The following is a 26,016-nucleotide window of genomic DNA, read 5'->3' as shown; positions in this document are numbered from 1 at the left end:
TCTCTCTCTGGAATTTTAGGTATATATTCCAGTAACATTCTTCTTTAAATGCTTCTTCTTTTTCTTGTTTGGAAAAAATGAATGACATGAAAGAGCAAGATTTTTTAGGATAATTTAAGCAAACTTCTATTTATTTATTTTTTGAGGGTCAGGATTCCTAACATTAGAATGAATGAAGACACTATCAGTTTCTCTGATATCAATGTGGCCTTTTAAAACACTCGTCCGACACCTAACATCTGTTGTTAATTTTTATTGTATTTTAGGGATGATATTGCAAGCCCCATCATCTTCCCTCCCTGTTGACTATGGCGGCTGGTTCTATTAATGGTCACCCATCCACACAATGACCAACTCTGAAGTTGATATTGCAAATATTAAATGTGATGTGTTTAATTACGGAAAAAAGACTAATTTCTTTCTTCTTTACTGTAGTGTTTTAAAGTACGCATTAAGTTTTTACATGTATAGATATATCGACTATTCCCACAGAAAAAGATTTAAAGAATCATGTGGCCCGTCATTTCTTATTTAGGTGTACATTCATTTTATTTAGTATTTAATTATTATATATATATATATATATATATATATATATATATATATATATATGTGTGTGTGTGTGTGTGTGTGTGTGAGTGTGTGTGTGTATAGATATGTATATATATTATATATGTATATATATACATATAAATAGATATATAGATAGATAGATAGATAGATAGATATATATATATATATATATATATATATATATATATATATATATATATATATATATATATATATATACACTTATGTTGCTCCACCATTGAACCCACTTTTAATTTTTCTTCTTATGCCTCTCGTTCCAAACTTCTCAAGTAAACTTAGGCGGGAGCTTTCTGGCGCAACGATACATGACCAACTACTTAAAAATGCTCGTTTCCTCCGGCATGGCGGTTCCTGATGCATATTCATTCGGAAGGAGTCTCTCTCTCTCTCTCTCTCTCTCTCTCTCTCTCTCTCTCTCTCTCTCTCTCTCTCTCTCTCTCTCCTACTAGCACCCCCTATAGAATGTCTAGTGCTGTCCACTGGCTGTAGGCGGTGCCGAAGGTTCTACTCTGCTGCGTTGCTTTCTGCCCTTTTAGCTTTTCATCCGACTCCTTTGATTTCTTTCGACTCGGCTGTCTAACTTCTTTAACCATATCTTGCTTCAAGTTGCACCTCTCTTGCTTGTGAACAAAACCTTCTCCATGTTAGGCTTATAGGAGTGTACAAATGTCATCCACTGGTCTGTTGAAACTCAGTGTAAGCAGAGAGAGAGAGAGAGAGAGAGAGAGAGAGAGAGAAGATCCCCGTTCGTAGTAAACGGCCACCCTAAGATGACTCGCGTCCTGAACATCTACGAGAAAAATAAGTTTTCAGTTTATAGCCATAAGTTCGCCCTGAGAGGCCTCGCTTCCTGTACATAAACGAGGAGAAGAAGAAGAAGACGGCAACGAAGCAGTTCGTACTTGGTAGGCATCCTTCCCCGCCAGAGACGCCCGAGATTTCAAAGGAGTTCCTTCCCTCCTCCTTAATGGCCCAGTTATCGCCATATTAATATCTCGTCCCAGACTGTTGTTCAGAAATTTCTTCGCGGTATTTGCCCAGCCGTATCTCGGAGACACAGGAGTGCCATCCGTAGAGATTTGAGAAGGGGATCGGGGAGGGGGCATATTGGTTGGGCTACTGGGGGGAAAGTAGTAAAAGTAGTAGTAGTAGTAGGAAGAGGAGGAGGAATTTGCCTTTGAAACGGCTCCTGGCTGGTTGGTCGTGTTCAGAAGCTGTTTCCGTCGTTAGGGGGTTTGTTAGGGGTAGGAGACGGGTACGGAAGGACGCTGGGGAATTTCATGATATGTTACGGTTGTTGTTCATCCCAAGGCGCCCCCCCTCCCTTCCTTCCACCTCCTTTACGTCCCATCCCCCGACCCCTTGTGTCAATGTTTATCCGCTTGAGTGACGATGGCTTCTGTGTCGCTTTTGTTTGTAGTGTGAAATCGTGTGTTCTCTCTCTCTCTCTCTCTCTCTCTCTCTCTCTCTCTCTCTCTCTCTCTCTCTCTCTCTATATATATATATATATATATATATATATATATATATATATATATATATATATATATATATATATATATATATATATATATATATATATATATTTATATAGGCATGAAAACTGGAAACTGTTCCTATGTCACTCTACTTATAATATAGTCTCTCTCTCTCTCTCTCTCTCTCTCTCTCTCTCTCTCTCTCTCTCTCTCTCTCTCTCTCTCTCTCTCTCTATTAGAAGGCATGAAAACTGGAAACTATTCCTATGTCACTCTATTTATAATATTCCAGTCTCTCTCTCTCTCTCTCTCTCTCTCTCTCTCTCTCTCTCTCTCTCTCTCTCTCTCTCTCTCTCTCTCTCTCTCTCTCATTCAAAGTAAATTGAATTGTTTGCTCTGACGAGACACAGCGATCAAGTACCATTAACAAAAATGAGGAAGAAATCGATTTTGCTTTCCTTTCAACTAAGTATTGATAACAGTATCATTATTAAATAACTTCATTATTGTTTTTGGTTTTTTGCTTTTGAAAACATCGAAAATAATCCCTCCAGTAAGCTGAAGAATTTCTTTGTCATTCATTCATCTTTTTTTTGTACCCTTTCCACTTATTCACGATCTCGTTTTTTTTTAGATTTGTAATTCATTATCATCATTCTGTGTGTGTCTTCATTCAATAGCTTTTTTCTTTTATCCTTTGTTCATATTTCATTCTTTTATCCTTTGTTTATATTTCATTCTTTTATCCTCTGTTCATATTTCATTCCTTTGTCCTTAGTTCATATTTCATTCTTTTATCCTCTGTTCATATTTCATTCCTTTGTCCTTAGTTCATATTTCATTCTTTTATCCTCTGTTCATATTTCGTTCTTGTATCCTTTGGTCATATTTCATTCTTTTATCCTTTGTTCGTGTTTCATTCTTTTACCCTCTGTTCATATTTCATTCTTTTATCCTTTGTTCATTCATATTTCATTCTTTTATCCTTTGTTCATGCTTCGTTCTTTTATCCTTTGCTCATATTTCGTTCTTTTATCCTCTGTTCATATTTCATTCTTTTATCCTCTGTTCATATTTCGTTCTTTTATCCTTTGTTCATATTTCGTTGTTTTATCCTTTGTTCGTATTTTATTCTTTTATCCTTTGTTCATGCTTCGTTCTTTTATCCTTTGTTCACATTTAGTTCTTTTATCCTTTGTTCACGCTTCGTTCTTTTATCCTTTGTTCACATTTCATTCTTTTATCCTTTGTTCATGCTTCGTTCTTTTATCCTTTGTTCACATTTCATTCTTTTATCCTTTGTTCATGCTTCGTTCTTTTATCCTTTGTTCACGCTTCGTTCTTTTATCCTTTGTTCATGCTTCGTTCTTTTATCCTTTGTTCACATTTCATTCTTTTATCTTTGTTCATGCATTTCGTTCTTTTATCCTTTGTTCACATTTTGTTCTTTTATCCTTTGTTCATGCTTCGTTCTTTTATCCTTTGTTCACATTTCATTCTTTTATCCTTTGTTCATGCTTCGTTCTTTTATCCTTTGTTCACGCTTCGTTCTTTTATCCTTTGTTCACATTTCAGTCTTTTATCCTTTGTTCACGCTTCGTTCTTTTATCCTTTCACATTTTTGCTCTTATCTATTGTTCACATTTGTTCTTTTATCCTTTGTTCACACTTCGTTCTTTTATCCTTTGTTCACACTTCGTTCTTTTATCCTTTGTTCACATTTCGTTCTTTTATCCTTTGTTCACAGTTCGTTCTTTTATCCTTTGTTCACATTTCGTTCTTTTATCCTTTGTTCATATTTCTTTTTTTATCCGTTGTTCACTTTTCATTCTTTTATCCTTTGTTCACATTTCATTCTTTCAACCTTTGTTCACATTTCGTTCTTTTATCCTTTCTTCACACTTCTTTCTTTTATCCTTTGTTCACATTTCGTTCTTTTATCCTTTGTTCACGCTTCGTTCTTTTATCCTTTGTTCACGCTTCGTTCTTTTATCCTTTGTTCACATTTCATTCTTTGTACATATTTCATTCTTTCATCCTTTGTTAATATTTCATTCTTTTATCCTTTCTTCACGCTTCGTTCTTTTATCCTTTGTTCACGCTTCATTCTTTTATCCTTTCTTCACATTTCATTCTTTTATCCTTTCTTCACATTTCATTCTTTTATCCTTTGTTCACATTTCATTCTTTTATCCTTTGTTCATATTTCATTCTTTTATCCTTTGTTCACATTTCATTCTTGTATCCCTTGTTCACATTTCGTTCTTTTATCCTTTGTTCACACTTCGTTCTTTTATCCTTTGTTCACGCTTCGTTCTTTTATCCTATGTTCACATTTCATTCTTTTATCCTTTGTTCAAACTTCGTTCTTTTATCCTTTGTTGACATTTCATTCTTTTATCCTTTGTTCAAATTTCGTTTTTTTATCTTTTGTTCACGCTTCGTTCTTTTATCCTTTGTTCACGCTTCGTTCTTTATCCTTTGTTCACATTTCGTTCTATTATCCTTTGTTCACGCTTCGTTCTTTTATCCTTTGTTCATATTTCGTGCTTTTATCCTTTTTTCATTTCATTTGTGAAGTTTGAAAGGTTATTAACCATTAGCCTTTATTCAATCTTCTCCTCTTAACTTTCTTTGTTCACTTATTCGCATTCAGTTATTACCAGAGTTTTTATTAGATATCATCTATTTGTGTTCTTTCAGTTCCTTCGTTTATTGGTTTACTCACTTATTTCACCCATCTCGAAGCGCATCTATCTCACTTATTCATCTTCCTCTCCTGTTAGATTTTTCTTAATATTTTTTTCCTATTCATCTTTTTTTATTTCCTCTGTGTATCTTTCACTTCACTTCCATTTTTCCTCTCCTTTTTATTACTGACTGCAAGCTGCTTCAGCTTCTTTTTAATTATCTTTTCATTTTTTTATTAATTTTATTTACAAGCCATCATAGGAACAGAAAATGACTGATTTTAGTTTTCTGTAAAAGAAAACTATTGTGATGGCTTTGTCTGTCCGTACGCACTTTTTCTGTCCGCATTTTTTCTGTCCGCCCTCAGATCTTAAAAACTACCTGGGCTAGAGGGCTGCAAATTGCTATGTTGATCATCCACCCTCCAATCATCAAACATACCAAATTGCAGCCCTCTAGCCTTTGTCGTTTTTATTTTATTTAAGGTTAAAGTTAGCCATAATCGTATTTCTGGCACCGCTTAAGGTACCAACAACATAGGCCACCACCTGACCGTGGCCGAGTTTCATGGGCCGCGGCTAAGAGTTTCATGGACCATGGCTGAGGCCACCACCAGACCGTGGCTGAGCTTCGTGGGCCGTGGTTGAAAGTTTCATACAGCGTTATACGCGGTACAGAAAACTCAGTTGAGCCGAAGAAACTTCGGCGCATTTTTAACTTGTTTTTTTTTATTTATTTATTTCTTCTTCTTTACGTTTGCTTGCAAGTCTTGACAGCAACTCGGGTGATGGCGACATCAGTTTTCTGATGAACTCTGTCGTGTCCTTGTAGCCACTTGAAATGGTTTGACTTTGGATTTTACTTGTACTTAAACTTATAGATAATTTTACTATTTCGTTTCATACCTTAAACTTATAGATAATTTTACTATTTCGTTTCATATCTCCTCTGTGGCAAAAACCTTGTTCTTTATATCATTACACGGGTGTATATGTATTAAATTTCCCATTGTATGTACTTTTGAATCGTTGCATAGAAACTGAAGAGATTATTTTCTATTGTTTTATACTCCTACAAGCTTGCTAGAAGCTTCTGGAACCGTTAAAGAATATCCATTTCAGTGTTTTATACTTTTACAAGCGTGCTGGAAAGTACTGGAACCGTTAAAGAATATCCATTTCAGCGTTTTATACTTGTACAAGCATGCTGGAAGCTACTGGAACCGTTAGAATATCTTTTCCAGCCTCTTACTTCGCTCGGAACTTCCAGGTCATATCTGAACCCGGAAGAGGATTATAATTGCCAGTGAACAGAGGGAAACAAAGCATCCCTATTCCAGATTCCAGGAACGGAGAAAACTGCGTAAATTGAGAAAACAGCGAGGAAAGTCGAGTTACTCTTCATTGCTGGAACATGGATCTGTCCCATAAGCGGAATACCTGGAATGAAAAACAATCTCTCGTTCTCCCTTGAGGAAATCTGCCACGGATGCCTTACTCCACGCTGGAGTCTAGATCTGTCACAGAAAAAGAATACCTGGAAAGCCGTATATATATTTTACGTTGTCTATTTGTCTCTTTGCTGGAACCTGGATCAGTGGATAAGGAAGAATACCCGGAGCAGAAAATAGTCTCGCTTCTTATTCTAAATAGATTTTCCTCTCGTTTCTTAAAAGAACTAAAAATAATTTTAGTCGGATATATGACTCTTCTACTTGAACTCGTATCTCTCACAGGTAAAGGTTATCAAGAATGGATATCTTCATAAAAGAATATGAAGAATAGAAATGTTACTCTTTACTTATAGGAACCCAGATCGATATGGAAAATAAAGAATGGAAAACCTCTTCTCATTTTGAAGGTTAGATTTCTCATAGAAGTGTACTAAGAATGGAAGTTCTGTTTTCATTTTGATCAGTGAAGCTTATTAGATTTGTCTCAGAAGCATATAATTCTGATTGGAAACCTGCTCCCATGATTATCTTACACAGAAACAGAATAATAAGAAACTTATTTTCATTTAATTCTCTAATCTAGAATCTCCTCGGAAGTACAGAATAAAAACCTGCTCTCATTTTCTATACTAAAATTTTAATCTGTCGTGTGTGTATATATATATATATATATATATATATATATATATATATATATATATATATATATATATATATATATATATATATATATATATATATATATTTTGTATACAGTATATAGATACATATACATATATATATATATATATATATATATATATATATATATATATATATATATATATATATATATAGATATATACATATATATATATATATATATATATATATATATATATATAATATATATATATACTGTATACAAATATATAATATATATATATATATATATATATATATATATATATATATATATATATATATATATATATATATATATACACACATCTTTAGTGTGTACTGACAATTGAATTTTTATGTATCTCTATATCAAGAAATATTTTTCACTACTTATCTGTCTATCTCCCTATCAATCTCTCTCTCTATCCATCTAACTCGCTATCTATCATCCTCCCAAAATACCACTCTTGGAAAGCCCTGCAAAAGACCGAAGTCGGGCATTGTGATCGAATCAATCGGCTTCGGGATGCATAGCGTTAGACCCAAGCCCCAAATTTCATTGGGCGATTCCTTTCATGGCGGAAAATCATAGTTTTTGGACACAATAAACTCATTTTTTCCCCTTCCTTTCATCCCCGCCGATCCGTCCTCTCTGCTCCGGGCAGCTCAATCAAATTCTGTTGACAATAAATCTGGCTCCAAAATGGATCTATTTTCATACCGGGCGCCCATGTATTTGGACAGACTGACTTTCGCCGTCAGAATCAGAAGGCGATGATGATGATGATGATGATGTGATGGTGATGATGATGATGATGATGAGGGTTTGGTTATGAAAAGGTTTCCTTCATTCGCTCTGCTTTCAGCTTCATTCGTCCCCCGCGTGGGGCTTCGTTCGTCCTTTTCCAAGCTTCATGCGTCTTGGTGTAAGTTCCGTGCTTTCAGCCACGTCGGTCCTCTTCAGAGCTTCATTCCTCTCGTGCTTCGCTCGTCTTCCTCCTGAGCTTCGTTCATCCTGATGTGAGCTTCATTCTTCATGATGTAAACGTCATTCATCCTGTTCTTAGCTTCGTTCATCCTGCTTCCAGCTTCATTCCTGTTGATGTAAGCTTCATTCCTCTTGATGTAAGCTTCATTCCTCTTGATGTAAGCTTCATTCCTCTTGATGTAAGCTTCATTCCTCTTGATGTGAGCTTCTTTCCTCATGATTTAAACGTTATTCATCCTGTTTTTGGCTTCATTCATCCTGCTTCCTGCTTCATTCATCCTGATGTGAGTTTCATTCCTCATGATGTAAGCTTCATTCCTCCTGTTCTGAGCTTCGTTCCGTTCATCCTGCTTCGAGCTTCATTCATCCTGAAGTGAGCTCATTCATCCACTTGCCAGCTGCATCTATCTTGATGTGGGCTTCATTCATCCTACTTTTCGTTTTATTCATCACGATGTGAGCTTCACTCATCCTTATGCAAGCTTCATTCACCCTAGTCCCGACAAAAGACTCACGCATCCTGGTGTGAGCTTCATGCATCCTGCTTTCAGCCTCATTCATCTCGTTGAACATATCATTCATCACGATGACAGCTTCTTTGAGAATACTTCAGCTTCATTTGTCCTGCACTGAGCTTCATTTACCATATTTTCATTTTATTTGATCTTGTTCTGAGCTTCCTCCTTCTTGACTTGACTTTCTGTTTGATAGATGAAATTGTTGTAGTTAGGTCACCGTAGTTTGTGTTTGTTACTTATTTGCGTTATCATATTTATTGGTCTTATTTGCTAACTTTTGATTTCTTTATTCTCTTCTGCGTTGGGCATTTTATTCTGTCGAAACTTGCTTTGCAGCCAAATTTCCTTTTAGCGTTGATTGACCTATAATAATAATAATAATAATAATAATAATAATAATAATAATAATAATAATAATAATAATAATAATAATAATAATAATAAAATAACTATAAAATAATAATAATAATAATAATAATAATAATAATAATAATAATAATAATAATAATAATAATAATAATAATAAACTACACTATATCATTTGACATTTGACATTTCATACGACTGACTGCCAGATTGATTTTAACTAAAAACTGGCCTGACAATCATGGAAAATAATTCAAAAATAAAATCCAAAAATACATATGAAAAGCCAAACGAGGATTGCAAGAAATGATTTCTTTTGGAAAACGATAAAATTTGCTATCATGACAGTCACTGTTTCTCTGCCTGGTCTGCCAGATTTGGACTTTGCTTCCTCCTCCCGTTTTTCCTGGCGTTTATAACCTTACCTCATTCTAGAGGCAGGCTGAAGGTCTTTCTCTTCCCTTGGGGTCAAACCCCACTCTTCATCCTTGCCTTGCCAGTTTCACTGGCATCCACATTAAAAAACACGTAAAAAATGCGCCGAAGTTTCTTCGGCGAAATCGAGTTTTCTGGACGAGCCGCGGCCCATGAAGCTTTCGGCCACGGCCTGGTGGAGGCATGTCCTGTAGCGTTGCCAGACGCACGATTACAACTAACTTTATCCTTAAATAAAATACAAATTACTGAGGCTAGAGGGCTGCAATTTGGTATGTTTGATGATTGGAGGATGGATGATAAACATACCAATTTGCAGCCCTCTAGCCTCAGTAGTTTTTAAGATCTGGGGGCGGACAGACAAAGCCATGTCGATAGTTTTCTTTTAAAGAAAACTAAAATGCAATATAATATTTTTTAATCAAAAAGATGAGACAACCAAGAAAGAAAAGTTCCTGAACAAACAAATACATCAGCACTTTCTACCTTTCACAAAATATGTCTGGAAATCGCAGCACATTTCCAAACACTCTAATAGATACGCGTACACACTCAATTTCCGCTTGAAATGAGAAAAAATCGTGAAATATATTGCCCGCAAGAGTAATTACAATTTTAATTACGCCGAATGAAAACGATATACACCCTCTGGGTCTGTTGTGGGGGTGGTTGTGGTAGAGAGGGAGATAGGGCTGGTATAAAAATTATTTAGGTAATTATTCGGGCAATTTTTTTTTAATAATTGTGTAAGCATAAGATGTCCCTGCCTCTCGGAGGTCTTGTCTCAAAACAACCTTTGTTCTGTTGCTCAAGTAATTATTTCCAAAACTGGATATGTATGAGATGTATTCCGTAGGTCTTAACTTATCAAACGTTTTCAAATATATCATACGATTATTTTATCATTTATCTGAATGAAGGATTTGCAATGGAGGTTTTGGCTCAAAGCAAACACAGTCTTATCATCCAAGCAATTATTTTAGTAAATGTATAAATAAAACAAGTACCCAAATATCTTAGTTTAGAGTAAATGTTATCATATTTTTCAAATGATTGTTTTGATAATTATCTAATAATTATACAATGAAATATTAAAAAAACATTTTAATACAATGCACATGCTGGGGATCTTGTCTTACAACATACTTTATCACAGCCTGTAATTTTTTTTTTAAAGTATACATATTTTGTGGGACACTGAAACAGCAGGCAGATTCCAAAGTTTGGCGTTAGAAGGAGGAAACTGAAAAGTGCAGAGAAGCTTTCCTCACAGACGAAATTTCCGCAAAAGAACAAGAATACTGTAAAAGGTAATCAACAATAATAAGCTTGGAAGAGGGAATACCCATGGAAGCACAGCATAAGATGTGTTGACAAAGCCCTCCTATATGCAAGCTGGATGTTACTGCATCCAGTAGAGTGGAACAGTGAGCGTTACAAGAGCACCTGATTGGTGGATGCAATTACAAATTTTTTCTTGAGTAAATGACACAGACATTTCTACCAGTTTTAAATAAACATTTTCCATAACTACCCTTCTATATAGTCCTCCATTGGTAAACTGATAAAAGCCATGACGAAAATGGGTTAATCTTCATTTATTTATTTATTTATTTTATTTGTTTGTTTATTTTTACAAGGCTGGCCCTTTTACCCTACGTCCCCACCTATTCTTTCATTAATGTTTATGGCCCGCGTGGGTGTATAAAAATATTGTTCCATAACCATGTGTTTTCAATGGAAATAAAAATTGTTTTTTTTAATACCCCACGCTCACACCTATTCTTTCATTAATGTTTATGGCCCGCGTGGGTGTACAAAATATTGTTACATAACCCCGTATTTTAAATAGAAATAATTTTTTTAACGACTTAGTCCTTTATTTTGATGTTCCAGCTTTAAATAAATGTTCCTTTTATGTCGCTGTGTATGAAATGAGGTCATGATAGAAAAAAAGGAATTCTATTTTTTTATAATGAGCATTTTATACCTATGTATAAAGGTCCATGAATAAAGAAAATATTAAAAAAGCAAAAATTCTTAATCATTTACGAGTGCCATATGCCAGTTCTTGAATTATTTAATTTTTGCATGTGAAACTGATCTTGATGGTACCAGTTAATGCCAATAATGAAGGAATGAATAAATAAATAAGTAAATAAATAAATTAGCAATATAAAATTTTCCCATAATATGTGGGAATAAAACCACAGACCCTGACGAACAAAAATTGAACCACTCGGTGGACTCTAGCTGCCTACAGGAGAACATCCAAAAATAAACTAAAACGGTAGATGTAGTGGCATGTTTTTTATCAGTTTGAAAAAGTTGGCGTGATCTTCACTTCAAAAGTCCTGCAGACTAACTAAACTCCATCATAGCATTTTGCTTAGTATCTGAGAGGCTGTAATGCAAGTTGACTCCATGCACCATTACTTAACCTTTTATAACTTACTTAGAGGTTCATGTGCGTTTTTTTTTTTTCTTTTCATTCTTTTATTTTCTTCTCTTTGATTTTCTCTTTTACACGTCCCATTCAACAGACACTTGACTTTGCAAGTTAATAGATTTCTAAGCTTCTATTATTGTACGCTTGCATATTTTTAGTAATTTTATAATAACAATAATGAGCGCGTTCAAACTAAAGCACTCGAACAAGGGACCTCAAAGTCCATGCGCTGCTCTGTGAAGATCTTGCTTAGTCTCGTCAGATTGCTTTCCGTCAGTATACTATGTATACGTACAACTTGGCCGCACGCTTCTGGGTCAGTTTAACAATGCGATATAACCATGCAGGCCTGGGCTGTACAGTGAGTTCCTTTCTAGTTATATATAAGAAAAAGAACTTTCTTGGCATTGCTGATGATAGTTATTCATGGAGCTACATATAACCGTGATTTTATTGTGAGTTCCGTTGTATCATATCGCATGTTGATTTCATAAAGAGACAGCTATGAATCAATTCATTATTTATGCCGATTGTCTGCAGTTATAGTCAGTTTTAATTCAATAAACGTCAGTCCTGGTCAATAGCAATTACCTGTGATACATCAAAACAACAGGGGAGGAGTTGCGTTTCCTTTGAAAAAAAAACTTGAAATAAGGCAAAGCAAAAACATGATTTTTATTTTAGATAATTATTTATTTCTTTAAAATAAAACTAATTGCACATATATATGTATAATATCATAAATATTAATTTCTTTTGAAAATAAAGAAGACAATAGACAAAGGAGAGTTGGATGTAGAGAACGCATTCAATAAACACGAATGGAGAAGACAAATAACAAGCGTTCGATTCATCGGCTAAATTACATTAAACAGAAGAATAACATACAATATAATCAACTTCCTTTAAATTTTAGGCATCGTCTGCGATGATATTTAATATATTTACATTAAGTACATGTCAAATATAGCATTTAACTACTTAAATCTAAGAGACAGGCAGGCCTGCCATATAACCAAGCCAAGTTCACAGCGTTGAAACAAATGTAAAGTCTTTTCGCCCCAATTACAGACACCACGAGTCTTAATAACCTACATGTTATTCCATTCAAATATTCGGAAAAACAAACCAATTGCACTGCTGACAGCAAGTAAGGACGTGGATTATGGTTCCCGGAAACTAATGTACAGCAATAATCTACGGTTTTAGTATTTTTGAGTGGTAGAGCACTTGTTCATAGGGTTGAAAATGGACCAGACGTAGCCTAATAAGGTATGCCCGCGGGCTACCCCTAACACACTCGTACCGTGGGTTACTGCAAAAGAAGGTTAAATTGCTCCGACATATGACAGTCTTGGTATAGAGTAACTAGCCTAGCTTGCACTAAATAAAGCCTAACAAAAGATCCTGAACTAATTCTGAACCAAATGTGATTCGGTAGCCTTGCATGGGCTAGGCCTATGCCATTGATGTAAAAATACAGTAGGATAGGCCTAGGCCCATGTCATGTGGTTAATGAATGACAAATGAATTTCTTGCCCAAAAACTGAAACATAGCCTAACGGGTAGACCATTAGCTAAATTAGTATGGTGTTGTGTGCCTTTTTTTAATCGATAGCCTACTTTTGGGGTAGGCTACCTCTAGTTTTGGTATATCCTGAGCCCCAATCTAATCCAACCAAAATACTGTGACAGTGGCAATTCAAAGGATGCATCCTAAAACCTAACCAAACCATGGGACACAGCCCATAGAGGGACATAAAAACCTTCATCAGACATATGCAAGATGTCAGAGAAACATCATTTATCCAGTTGTTCATCCTTCCCACTTTTATATAGCCTTTTAGCCAAGAGTTTCATGCACACTGGTCACTGATAAAAGTAGCAGAATGTACCAGAGAAGTACAGTAGTAGTGAATTTCAATCCAGCATGTATCAGTATACTTGAGCTACTCTGAGACAACTGCATTACATTTTATTTTTTTATATTTTGTGCTGTAGGTTATGTGGTTATTTTTATTCCACCTTATAAATATATTTGAAAAGTAAAAATTATGTACAGAAGGCTACTATAAATGTAAATATGTTTGTGACATAAGTAACCAAATTTCTTCCAATAGCCTTAATATATTTGAAGAGTGAAAAATATGTACAGAAGACTACTATAAATGTAAATGTGTGTGTGACATAAGTAACCAAATATAGTTACCAATTTGAGTATGTACAGTATGATATCTCCGTATATAAAGGAGTAATGTGATTTAACTTGGGCCTTATGTTTGTAGTTAAGCTGTAACAGTTTATTATTATTATTATTATTATTATTATTATTATTATTATTATTATTATTATTATTATTATTATTATTATGTTGGCATATGCAGAACACTTTCAGGGTTCTTGTAAAGATCCAAAGTTATATGCATATGCAGTATATATTGCAAAATATGAAGACAAACTTTCATTTTCTATGTACAGTAGTTATTATCAGCTATAAATAAAAGCTCTGATATTTGCTTAGTGTATGAAATGTATTATCTTGCAGATTATTGTTACTTTATGTAAAAATGATTTTGTATATTATATAATTTTAGAAATTATCTAAGAAGTTGATTGAGACAAAATAATATTTTGACATTTTATCAGTTAATCAAAAAAGTGCTAATTACATTTATGGTTAAGATAGTTAAAGGTATAATATATGCAATACATGGATGCAAATTTTTATTTTTGGAATATAAATACTTGTCTTCATCTCCAATTTATCAATTTATAATTCAGGAGTTTAGATAATCTCTTTGAACAGCAAATAAGTACTATAAATGAAAAATAAGACTTGTTAAAAATAAGTTCCATAGATATTCAGTATTAGATCATTTTAATTACTCTATTCATTAACATATATAATTTGGAATTAATCTTACCTACCGTTAAAGTAAGCTTACATCTTCGTGTCATCAGGTGTCATTGGCATTTGAAAAATTCAAATTATGCTTGGCTAACCCATTAGGACTGTCTTGTAGTCACCTGATTTCCCAGCATGTGGTGTTGGAATGTAAGCAACTGAGTCAGTACTCTTGCCATCTGCTTCAGCAGATGTGTGAATCAGCATTGTTATTTTTTTTATGATTTCTGGGCACTTGCTTCAGCATTACATGTACTAAAATTGGAATGACAGAGATTAGCTTGGCCCCTGTGCAAGGATGACTTGCAGAATAGTGAAGCGTTCCATATAATTTTTTGTCTAAATTTCTCCTGTATGGTATTGTACTTGTTTTCTGTTTTTGCATTATGTCAGCTACAACAAGCCAAGATGAAAACATGAGACTGCATAGGAAGAGTTTGTGGAAACCAAATGTTTCTGTTTATCCAATGACCGAGTAGCCTATTTTAGCCTAGCTGAGGCACAAGCATGGTTTTTTGTCGAGATAATGAGTGATCAGATGGGATGATGGAATTTTGTGCACTATCGAAAATACTAGAGGGATGGTACTGCATCTTTCCCAGCTTTGAAGCTGCTTAGAGCTGACTTAGGACTTACACACGATACAGCCCAAGTTGCCTCTAATAGGTCAGAGACTTAGGCCTAATTATAAAGCGTAAGTACTCTTCATTACGATATTTAGTTCTTAGTGCTACAGCTTGATTACTGCAAGAGTAATATATATTTATTTATATGTGTAATGTTTAATGTTTTTGCATGCACATACAGATAGGCCTATGTTTGTATGTGTATATACATGTGTAGATATATGTTGTTGTGTGGTATCACTGTTTTGTCTGCTGTCTACATTCCCCCTTTTTCTGTAGGCTATGTTGTATAAGGCATACAGGGTAAAAAATCAACATAGGCCACAATACAATAGGCTAAGCTATCCCATGTTTTTAATACCTTAGGCCAGAGTACCTTAGGCCTAAGTACCATAGGTTAGGCTATCATACCCATAATAAATATTGGCCTAATGGCGTCATGGCCATCCTTTAGGACGTAGGGGTGGATATATCAATCTGTAAGAGATATTACATTCTATGTCTCTGTCACCGTTTAGTACATTTAATGATACTGATAAGAGTTATTAAATATTAATCCTGAAGAGGCATATGATGCGTCAGACTTGTATCCTCTCCTTGATAGCCCTACTCCAAGCCTAATGGGAGGAATGTGTTTTTCCTTTTCTCAACTCAATTGTAAAGGAACAGAAACAGGTGTGTATAAATCATTTTAAGTAGCCCTGCTCAAACATTAGTAGCCATTTTTTGACAGTAGCTCATCATTGCCTCCTTAACCCCAAAGTTTTTAAGGCTATCATCTAAATGCCTCGAATCAGATTATTACATCCTACAGCCTCTTTTGCATGTCAGTTCCCTGTAGGATTTCCCAACTACCCTCAGGTTCTGCTTCAGTAGTGTTCTGGCTCACATTCTAAGTGGTAGAATTTACACATGTAACCACAACTGATGTTTTGAATTTCCAGTTCAGGTAGGCTGTGTGGATCCTCAGTAGACCATGTGCAGACTTTCAGAAGTGCCTTGCATGGCGTCAAGTCGAACCTTTGGTAGTGATGGTTCTCAGGGAAGGATACTTTATACCTTTTGTTATTTCTTTTACCCTTATCATCTTCCTGATATTCTCCTCTCTACAGTCTTCACACAGAGAAGTTCAGAGATTGGAAAGATAGATTGGACAGTTGTTATGTGATGAGACAACTGAGCACTGGGCATTTCCTGCCTCAGCAAGTTTATTCATATGCCTCCCTTTTCGATGAGTCTTTCATTTTGCTCATGGTGGTCTTTCGGAAGGGCAAAAGATAATTTCTGTCGACGTGTAAGATATGTACTTCCACCTCCCAGTACACCTTCAGTCGAAGTAAAGTATTCTCCTGAGAGTCGAGGTTTTAGCAGTATAGAGTCATCTGCTTGATTTCAGAGTACTTTCTCTTGTTTGGATGTCTGGTTCGTTCTCACCAAAGGGTTATTGACCTTGAGGGTAAAGAACTGTTTTATGTCTAACCTCAGGAACGGTTTTTTGTTCTGTGTTGACTAAACTATGCTTTTCTGACCCAGTCAGTTGCTTGTCTGGGGATGAAGATCAGCTCTATCTTGTTGGGGGTTTTCCAGCAGAGATAGATAGCCAATTTTGTACCACTTTTGAGATCTGTAATGGGTTGGTCTGTAGTCCTCAAGAACCTTTATTCTTTGTCCTAAGATGTCTAGGAAGCAGATTTGAGGGCCATTCTGAGAAACACTAGATGTCGGGGAGTTGGAAGGTAAACTCCCTATAGCTCTTGGCAGTTTGCAATGGTCTTATGCAAGTCTTTACTCTTACATAAGATGACAGGGAGACAGTTCAAGAGAGTTGTCCAGACTAGCAAAAAAAACTTCCTTACCCTTTGAAGAGTCCTGCAACATCTTTTCATGACCGCATATTGTCCTAGGTAAAACCTTTGTTATTGAAGACCAGCTCAGCAGAAAAAGGCAAGGTCTCCAGTCAGGTTTGCCCGAAGTTGTAGAACCTTTGGGGAGACCCAAACACCCTTCTGGTCACGACTGCCCAAAACACTACTCTACCAGTTTACTGCTCTTCATGCCAGGATCCTCAAGCATGGGCAGTTGATGCCAGTTGTTTCCTTCCTTCAAGATTGGTCTAATCTAGACCCTTATGTTTTTCCTCTGTTTGCAGTTCTTACGTTCAGAATTTTTTAGACAGTCTTTCAAGAAGATTCCTTCAAACTTCTACATGCTTCATCAACCCACGTGGAGATTGTCAATTGTCGGTTAGACTTGTGTATCAATAACAGTGGTTAATTTTTTTTATCTTGGTGCTTACCCAGAGTGATATCCAACACCTGTTCTACTAGAGATTCTGTTTGAAGTTCTACCAGTATCTCAGGTACAATAAGCAGTTTTCTGTCACAGTGATCAAGGATACCACTTTACATTGCTTTCAGTTGTACCTTATACTGACTGGAATATTGCTCACAATTTAAAGCTTGAAGAGGTTTTCAATCTTTTGTGCTGGAAATTTCATCTTCCTATCATGATTTATGATGAAATTTAGATGTAGTCCTTCAGGTTTTACCTTAACCTCAGTTAAACCTTTTGATAAGGCTTCACTTAAGAACTTTAAGGACTTTTCTTTTAGCTCTTTCTGCGGCAGTGTGTACAGTATTGTGAGTTTCAAACCCTCTCTTGTATGTGGGCTTTATTCTAGGTCAGCCTCTCTTTTCTTTCATTGCTCAGATAAAAGATGTAGTAGTGAAGCCCTTCCCAGTTTTGTGACAGTGCCTAATTTAACAGCTTTGACAGGCATTGAAGAAGTGGCTAACTTTATGTCCAGTTGGACTTATAACCAGTTTTTATTAGTGAACTTCAAGCCCTTTCTTGTTCTTGGGCTTTGTTCTATATACAACTATTCTCTTTTCTTTCTTTGCTTAGAGAAAAGATGATAGAAGTGTAAACCCTTCCCATATTTGTGAGTGCCTAATTCAACTGCTTAGGTAGGCTATGAAGAAATGGCTGTCTTATGTCCAGTTAGAACTACTCAGGGTTTATCTGGACAGACATAAACCTTCAAGAGGAGGAGTTTTTATCATTTTCTGTGGTGTTAGAAGGCAAAACACTCCTATGTCCAAGATAGCTAAAGTCTATGCACACAGAGTTGATTCCTGAGCTTTACCTTTTTTGGAAAACATCCTCATGGCTCCAGTAATGTAAACATGTTTTTATTTCCTTTAATAACCCTTTCTAGAAAAGGTTGTCATGCAGCTCAGGGGAGATGTAACTGTTTTAGATTCATTATTTGCAAAATGTTTAATTTTAAGGCTGATAGTTTACGTAGACAATTCATTAGGGCACACCAGAAGCCTACTCAGTCATTTCCTTTTGTTTTCCAGTGTTGCTCGTCCTCTTATTAGCTTACCTGATAGCCTAGGTTAATTCCTCTCTCACGCTTCTGATCTTCCTTTCTCTGCTTCCTATATGGTTCAGAAGAAAAATATAAGTAATTGAGATTTATTCTTTTATCGTAGTCATGTATAAGAGAGAGAAGGTGTCAGAGCCTTGGCATCTGTCTGTAGCCCACCCTCTGGACTGCTTTGTGTCATTTGGTCTTCTCCTCTGACAGGGAACCAAGGAGTGTATCAGGACCAAGGTCTCTACATATTATAAGTTGTTTGGTTGTTTGGCTCTCGCGTTTGCTAGTTCATGTGTCGCCTATATAACAAGACTAATATAAGATAGGTGTAAACTGTAGAGTTATTTGGGGTTACAGACTTATTACATTTGCCCCAGTAGTTCTGAGCCTCATGCTAGTTCTGTTTTCGTTTGTTCTCCTGATGTCGTCTCTGTGCGAACGATATCCCTCCCCCTTTCTCAGTTTTCCCGTCTCATCTCGTATCCATTATCGTGCAACAATTATTCGTAATAGTAATCTTTCCTCTTCAGCTGCTTCCTTTTCTAGAGGGACTCAGACGGGTGTCAGAACAGCTCTTGCTTCTCAGCTTCTCAGTAATCACCTCTCAAGTATTGTGCAGACGGCACAGTCTGTCATCACGTTTACGTAGTGACATCATGCAAGAAACCTCTATCTCCCCCATGTGTGGTGACATCACACAAAATCCTATCCTTCTCCACCCGAATATCTATTCATTCCACCTGTCTCTGTCTCCGTTTAGACTTAGGAGTTTCATGCGTGTTTTTGGTTGATTTCCCTTAGTATTTGAGCGGTGAATAACTCGCATGGTTCCGTTTTCACTTCCTTTTACCGAAAATGAAATTCATTAACCGACACCCTTTGGTTTACTTCTGACTCGGTTCCTGTTAAAATGAATAAGAAGTTAGCACGGATATTGTAAGGCGCGTTATCATGGAAGTAGAGCCTTTTGGAATGGGTGAACAATCATAAGAGCAAGTGTAGTGTGCTCGCAGCTGTGTTTTGTACATGAGGCATAAAGCCCTTAGTCCTTTCGTTACGACGGGGACTCTTTTGCCTAATCAAATATGATAGTAACCTTGCTTTCTGTCTTATCGTTAGTTATTAGGAAATCCCTTTTTTTAATTTTGGGAAATTGAAGGTACACATTAGTGTATAGGAGCATACCTTCATATATGAAGGTAGTGTTGGACTGTCAGTTATGGGTTGTCAACTCAGGCTCAGGAGTCACCATTACTCTATGAGATAGTCATTTTCCTTGTAAGGATCCTGTGACAAGTCTCACTATGAGGGCCTTACACTCTGTTGTGGTTCTAATGTCTGACTACAGTACTTGCCAGTAAGGACCACACAACAGGCAGGAATGTTGAGAAGCTTTTTCTCCCCATTAAAAAGATTTTATTTTGCTTGGCTGAACGTTGTTTCTCTGGCAGCACCAACCCACCATCCTCATTCAATGTGGTAGTCAACTAACTTTAACAGTAGGTAAGATTCATTCCAAATAATGGTAATTTTCATGATAAGATTATTTGAATACTTACCCACTGTTAAAATGGAGACCCACCCACCTCCCCACATCTTACTAGGCAGTCAAGAAGAATTCTGACTCAGTTGTTTACATTCCAACACCACCCGCTAGGACAACAGGTGACCATAAGACAGTCCTAACGGGTTAGCTGAGCGTAATTTTAATTCTTTAAATGCTGATCGCACCTCATGGCGCAAAGAAGTAAACCAACTCTTTAACAGTAGGTAAGTATCCAAATAATTAATTTTTCATGAAAATTATGATTTTAAAAATATGCCAAGGTTTAATCTCTTCCCCTTTTAGATACATCCCGCATTTAAAAGAAGAGATTACAGAGGTGCTGTGAAGTAGAATTTCATCTTATTTGATACTTTACTTGACTCGTTGCACAGTCAAGAGACCCATGAAAATTGATATATATTTATATTTATATGATGGACAGGTGTATGTGTGTTGACCTTCTGTATGTGTTCATACTGTACATCATGAGGTGTATTTATAAGAAATAGTATTGTACTACACTTTCATTTGTGTTACGTGAATTCAAGGTTTCTTTAAAAGCCAAAGTAAGGACAAAATATATATCCATATATAAGAAAGACCAAGTAGGTCTACCTCGAGACATATTTTGATACAGTATTAGTAAGTGTTACTTAATGAACATGAAACTTAAAAACTAGTATAGTAAAATCTGATTTAATTTTTTGTATTTTCAGGAATTTTTTATGGAAAAAGTCAGCTATTATCTGTAAGGAAAGTTGAGGAAATTTCCACTGGATCCCAACCAAGACTGTCCTTCCTGAAAACTACAGAACCAAGCAAACTATATCTGGCAGTTCCCGGGAAGGACCAGGTTTTAGCAGCTGTTTTGTCTGCAGCTGACATTACAATGGACTGCAGAAGTGATCATGATGAAGATAGTGAGAACTTTACCAGTCAGGATCATCAGCGTAAGAGGGTTGGAGGAAAAGAATTATGGGATGAACAAAGTCCTCCCGCAAAAAAGCGTACAACTGAAAGTGAAGGAGAGGAATGTGAAATATCATTGCAGGATTACAAAATGAGTGAAAAGAGTAGTGAAGAAAATGCAAGCCTTTCGGCTTCCTCGCCAGTTTTTAAAGAACCATTGGTGAGGCTCCAAAGTTTATCTGATAAAGTGAGTGCTCACTTAAGTGTAAGAACTGACTCACTGGAAAGCTCAGAAGATAGTTTACAGTCTACAGAAAACTTGTCAAGCTGTGATGTTTCTTTGGGTTTCATTGAAACAGAATGTGAATCACTTGAAAGTTCCATGTTGTTCATGGGAAACAGTTTAGATGATCTGTCAACATCTGCTTTAGATGATGATAAGGATAAAATGGGAGCAGAATCTGCTGATGGCACATCATCTCAGCCAGGAACCAAGGAAAAAAAGAAGAAAAGAAAGCGGAAGCGAAAAACCAGTAAATCTGAAGTTGAAAGTGTCGATAACAAACTGTTATCAAATGTGAGACCAAACTTTTTTGTTGGAGTTCAAGTCTCTGACAGCGAAGTAAGTATAAGGTGTTGAGTAAAATTTATTCACTTTAACATACAGATTTTTCAAGAGGTCAGTTTTTCACAAAACCCAGTTACTTATGATCAGCCATTTTTTTAGTACAAAATTGTCTCAGACACTTTAGTCACTCATTAAATTCAGAGGGAAAATGGTTCTTACTCTGGGTATTGTACATGCATGGAAAAATACCAGAGTCTCAAATAGGTAACAGTCTTATTTGTCATGTCATTTGATCTATTGTCTTTGAGAAATTAGTGGGCTTAGGAGGTTGGAATTTGTATTGTATGTAACTGGTTCGTATGAAAAAATTAATTGTTTAAGAATTTTCGTTCTTCATAGCAAGCCCATTATATACTTGTAATTGCTTCACTTCGCATGATGTAAGAAGGATCACACTGTTTAAAACCCCAAAGTGATAAATTGGGGGTAGAATGTACCTGAAAGCTTCCTGGAATTGAGTTGAAGCACCAGAACCTTTAATTTCCTAAGACAAATGAGGAGCTGTGCTCTGAGGTAGAAACCCTGATATTTATTTTCAAAATTAACCCCACAAGGTTGGTAATTGTGTACTCTTGAGTTAGTTTGCCTACCTTTCATTTTCTTACTGTCAGGAAATATTGCTGGTTTGAGACTGTAATTTCCAGGCTTGACCAATGTATGAGAGGTCATCAACACTGTCAGTTAGGAGAGATTTAGATGCAATTGACTCAGAGTCTGTATCATAAAAACATCATGATGGATAAGAGAGGATGGCGTAGTTGATGAAGGTGAAGAATTCATGGTGTTGGGAACCTCTCCTGAACCATGGTCCACCTGTCCTGCTTTTATCACAGGGTCAGATTAGTACCAGTTTATGCTCAGAACTTTATTTGGCTCTTCCATGTGTGTTCTGTTAAAGCTGTGTCAGCATCCAGATAGAAGCTGAATAAGTTTTGACATCATGAACAAGCACCAAAGCTTGTGCTGCTTTGCCATCAGTCATTTCCCATACCTGTAGGTGCTTAAAATGACTCAGCATACAACTTTTACAAAAGGGATCCATTCGTTATTCAAGTTTATATTGAGCCGGTATATCTATCCCAGCTACAGAGGATCAAAGGAAATTCACCGAAAACACTCTTAATTGTAGCCAAAATACATAATTAAGAAAATGTGAATAGGAATATTGCATGCAAGAAAACACATTTTTACGTAGGAAAAACATATTTTTGGTAGCCACTGTCAGTCCACAGGGCTCCATAAGACAGACCAATTGGTTACAAAGAACTCTCTTATAGTTGGTCTCAGCCAGAATAGAGCTTGTTGGCACAGTGATAGAATATAAAGGACTCAGGACAGGATGTCTCTGTCTCTTGTCCTACAACGATTACCTAGGCTCTATGTCTTACTCGCACAGATGCGACAACAACATAAGTTGGCGCCATCTTCATTACACACCAGGTCTGTGCAAGATAAATGTTCACCCCAGCCCCATGCCTTTTCATGAGGGAAAGTGGGTGGGTTTGAGGATTCACAGCGGCTACCAAAAATAGGTTTTTCCTACTTCAAAACCTGTTTTTGGTAGTGTAGTGGCTGTTCGTCCGTCAAAGGGGATTACAAAAGAAATTGACAGGTGACAAAATGGCTTAGCTTCTAATAAATAAATCCCAACAACCCAGATTAATTTTTGGTCCAAGGTATAGTCACAGGTTATTAACCCTTCTATTTATTCCTGATACCCATAGGGTTTGGCAATAAAGAACAGGGAACAACACATGAACCAATATATGTATTACTGTGTTCTTGTGGTCCGAAGGTGGCTTACCTAATTATGTTGGGCCTGGCTGCTGGATTGTTGTGCCTTCCCCAGCAGTATCTCAGCATGACCACCACTAACCTATAAATGTATTATCCATTGTGGTTATACTGTGACTTGCCTAATTATGTTGGGTCTGGCTGCAGGATTGTAGCGCCTTCACCAGTTCGGGAATACTGTACTGTCTTTAATAACCTCTCCGTCCGTACACTCGAAGACTTCTTTGAAGGAAAGATTTCGGAAGAAAGTTAATGATGTATGCTCACTTTTTGGGTGTCATGCGACTTAGGAAAGGAGTGAGGGCCTGCTTTTTTTAATGAAGGCCACTAAAATAATTCTCAGCCCATGTAGGGAGAGTGGTTTGTTTGTGTTAAGGTGTACAAAAAAATAGTACCATCTGGGATGTTTGCCAGGATATCTAGGCAAATCTTAGATGCTAGAACCAGGCATAATATTTTATATAGAATACTAAGTTCCTTTATCAGAAAAGGGGATTTTCCCTTTAAAAAGGTCCTCATTCTTTCCAGGAATGATAGGCCAGGAGACAACAGCAAATGATAACTAGGTGAGTGAGTGATAAAATGTTGTTCTTGTCTAAGAGAGCCCATTATGCTAATCTAAGCTCCTGATGCCAAGGCAGTCGAGAAGACTGCCTTTTGCAACGGATTAGTTGTAGTTTTATTGGGCCCATGAATTAAGCGGATGACAGGAGTCTAAGAACCTTATTCGGGGACCAGGTAATGGGAAACCTTGCAGGAGCAGACCTTTGCAATGTGAAAGACTGGGGAATGGAATTAACAATTTCTGTATTAGAATCAGTTCCAAAACCATAAGGCAAGGGTTCCACCAATGCTGCCTTGTATGCCATGATTGTTGAAATAGCAAGGCGCTTAACCTCAAAAGATAATCAAATGTAAGACTGTTTTAACAGATTTCAAATATGCTCTCAGTGGGGGGGTAACCTAACCACATTTCCCATACAGACTGGTGTTTTGGATAGGTGAAGTCTGTAGTTTTGCACTAGGTACCTAGCAGCGTTAGGAAAATAATCTTAGATTTGAAATTCCATGTGAAGGTGACGGCTCAGAAAAGAGGATGCATAGACAACTTCCCCTCCTGTCTGGGATAAAACAATGGATGGCAATGGAATCTATTCTTTTGCCTGTTGTGGAAGAAATAAGAAACCAGTTATCATTTGGCTAATTCAGGGCTACTAGGAATTTGGTTCTGTTGAAAGCTAGTAGATTGTTCAAAGCTTTCGAAATATGGGACTATGAAAGAAAAAGGTATATCATCCTCCATTTGCTCCAGACTTTTGGAAATGCATCTCTTGCTATTGCCTGAATGTCCAGGTTCAGAGACACATACACTGGAAGTTGAGGGTTCTCACATGTGGCAAACCGGTCCACTTCTGGATTGTGGAAACATGTTAGCAGTTACTGACTTGGGAGGAGCTCATCATGAGCCTAACGTATTTATAGAAGACATTGCAGTTATATTGTTTAGTACAAACAAAATGTGAGTCCCTTTTGGAGGTTTCAGTTTTCTGAGATGGAAAAATAGCCAGTAATCCCAGGAAGCTGGTATGACACTTCCTCTGAGTAGGTGACCATCTTCCCACCTAACTGACAATCCTCCCAATGGTCTCCCCAGCCTGTCAAGGAGACATCTGTATGTACTCCATATGTACTATCACTCCTGCAGCGGTGGAGTCAGGTCGGCCTGTTTTCCAGACCCCTTCCAGGTCCACGGACAGAGTATCTTCCCAGTCTCAGATGAAGGCAATCACAAAGCCTTTTCTCAGCATGTGAGAGCCAGACTATCTTAAATCTTAGTCACAATCTCAGGATTACAGTAAACCCCCATATTCGCATTCTCACGATTCGCGGACTCATGTATTCGCGGATTTCTCTGTGGAACATATCTACCCATTATTCTTGGAAAATTCGCCCATTCGCGGTATTTTTCAATGAGAAATATTCACTAATTACTGTATTTTCATATCATTTTCATGACTAAATGCACTTTTTGTGATAAAACTATTAAAATACTCTGTTATAACCATTTTTAGATGGTTTTTCTTGTCTTTAAACTATCAAAATAGGCAGTTCTAAGTGTTTTTAGAGGGGTTTTAAGTATTCACGGATTTTAGCTATTCGTGGGGGGAGGTGCGGTACGCATTCCCCGCAAGTACAGGGGGTTTACTGTAGATCTACCATGGACCCAAACTGTAACAGGTCCAGACTTCTTATCAATTGTTTTCTGGAAAATTTGGGTTGTGCAAAGGAATCTACAAAGTCCTTCCTTATTCTGGTTTGAGCACTTTGAAAAGAGAGCTGGCCACAAAGAGTAGCCCAACAAAGTCCCAGCCTCAGAAAAAGTCTGCTGGATGCAAGGTGGGACTTGTTCCTATTAAGAAACCCTTTTACTGGAGTCTGTCAGCTACCACTCTCAGGTTTTGCCAGCGCTCTTCTCTGGTGGCTCTCCAGATTAGCCAGTCATCTAGATAGGCCACCAGTTAAATTCCTTTATTCCTGAGCTCCAATAAAATAGGTACAATAGGTACACATGAAGCTCTTTAATTAGGTGG

General features: G+C 36.7%; 1 protein-coding gene and 1 non-coding gene across 8 annotated transcripts in view; both read left to right on the top strand.

Annotated features, from left to right (window-relative positions):
• Positions 1-26,016, top strand: part of LOC136834762 (A-kinase anchor protein 7-like) — a 98,794-nt gene that overhangs the window by 60,313 nt on the left and 12,465 nt on the right. For 2 of the 7 annotated variants that reach the window (XM_067097373.1, XM_067097374.1), the window contains one exon: positions 20,811-21,625. In XM_067097373.1, coding sequence (XP_066953474.1) covers positions 20,811-21,625 — 815 coding nt within the window. Of the gene's footprint in view, positions 1-11,839; positions 11,997-12,457; positions 12,844-14,933; positions 15,235-20,810; positions 21,626-26,016 lie in introns of those variants that run through there. The other 5 variants (XM_067097376.1, XM_067097377.1, XM_067097379.1 and 2 more) reach the window with 5 other exon arrangements.
• LOC136835103 (U6 spliceosomal RNA) lies at positions 14,772-14,873 on the top strand. The gene has a single exon (XR_010851983.1). It is a non-coding gene; the product is annotated as a U6 spliceosomal RNA (small nuclear RNA).

Source organism: Macrobrachium rosenbergii, chromosome 54, assembly GCF_040412425.1.
Source record: "Macrobrachium rosenbergii isolate ZJJX-2024 chromosome 54, ASM4041242v1, whole genome shotgun sequence".
NCBI classification, from domain to species: Eukaryota; Metazoa; Arthropoda; class Malacostraca; order Decapoda; family Palaemonidae; genus Macrobrachium; species Macrobrachium rosenbergii.
The sequence above is the reverse complement of the archived record's forward strand: the minus strand, read 5'-3'. Positions and strand labels throughout refer to the sequence as shown.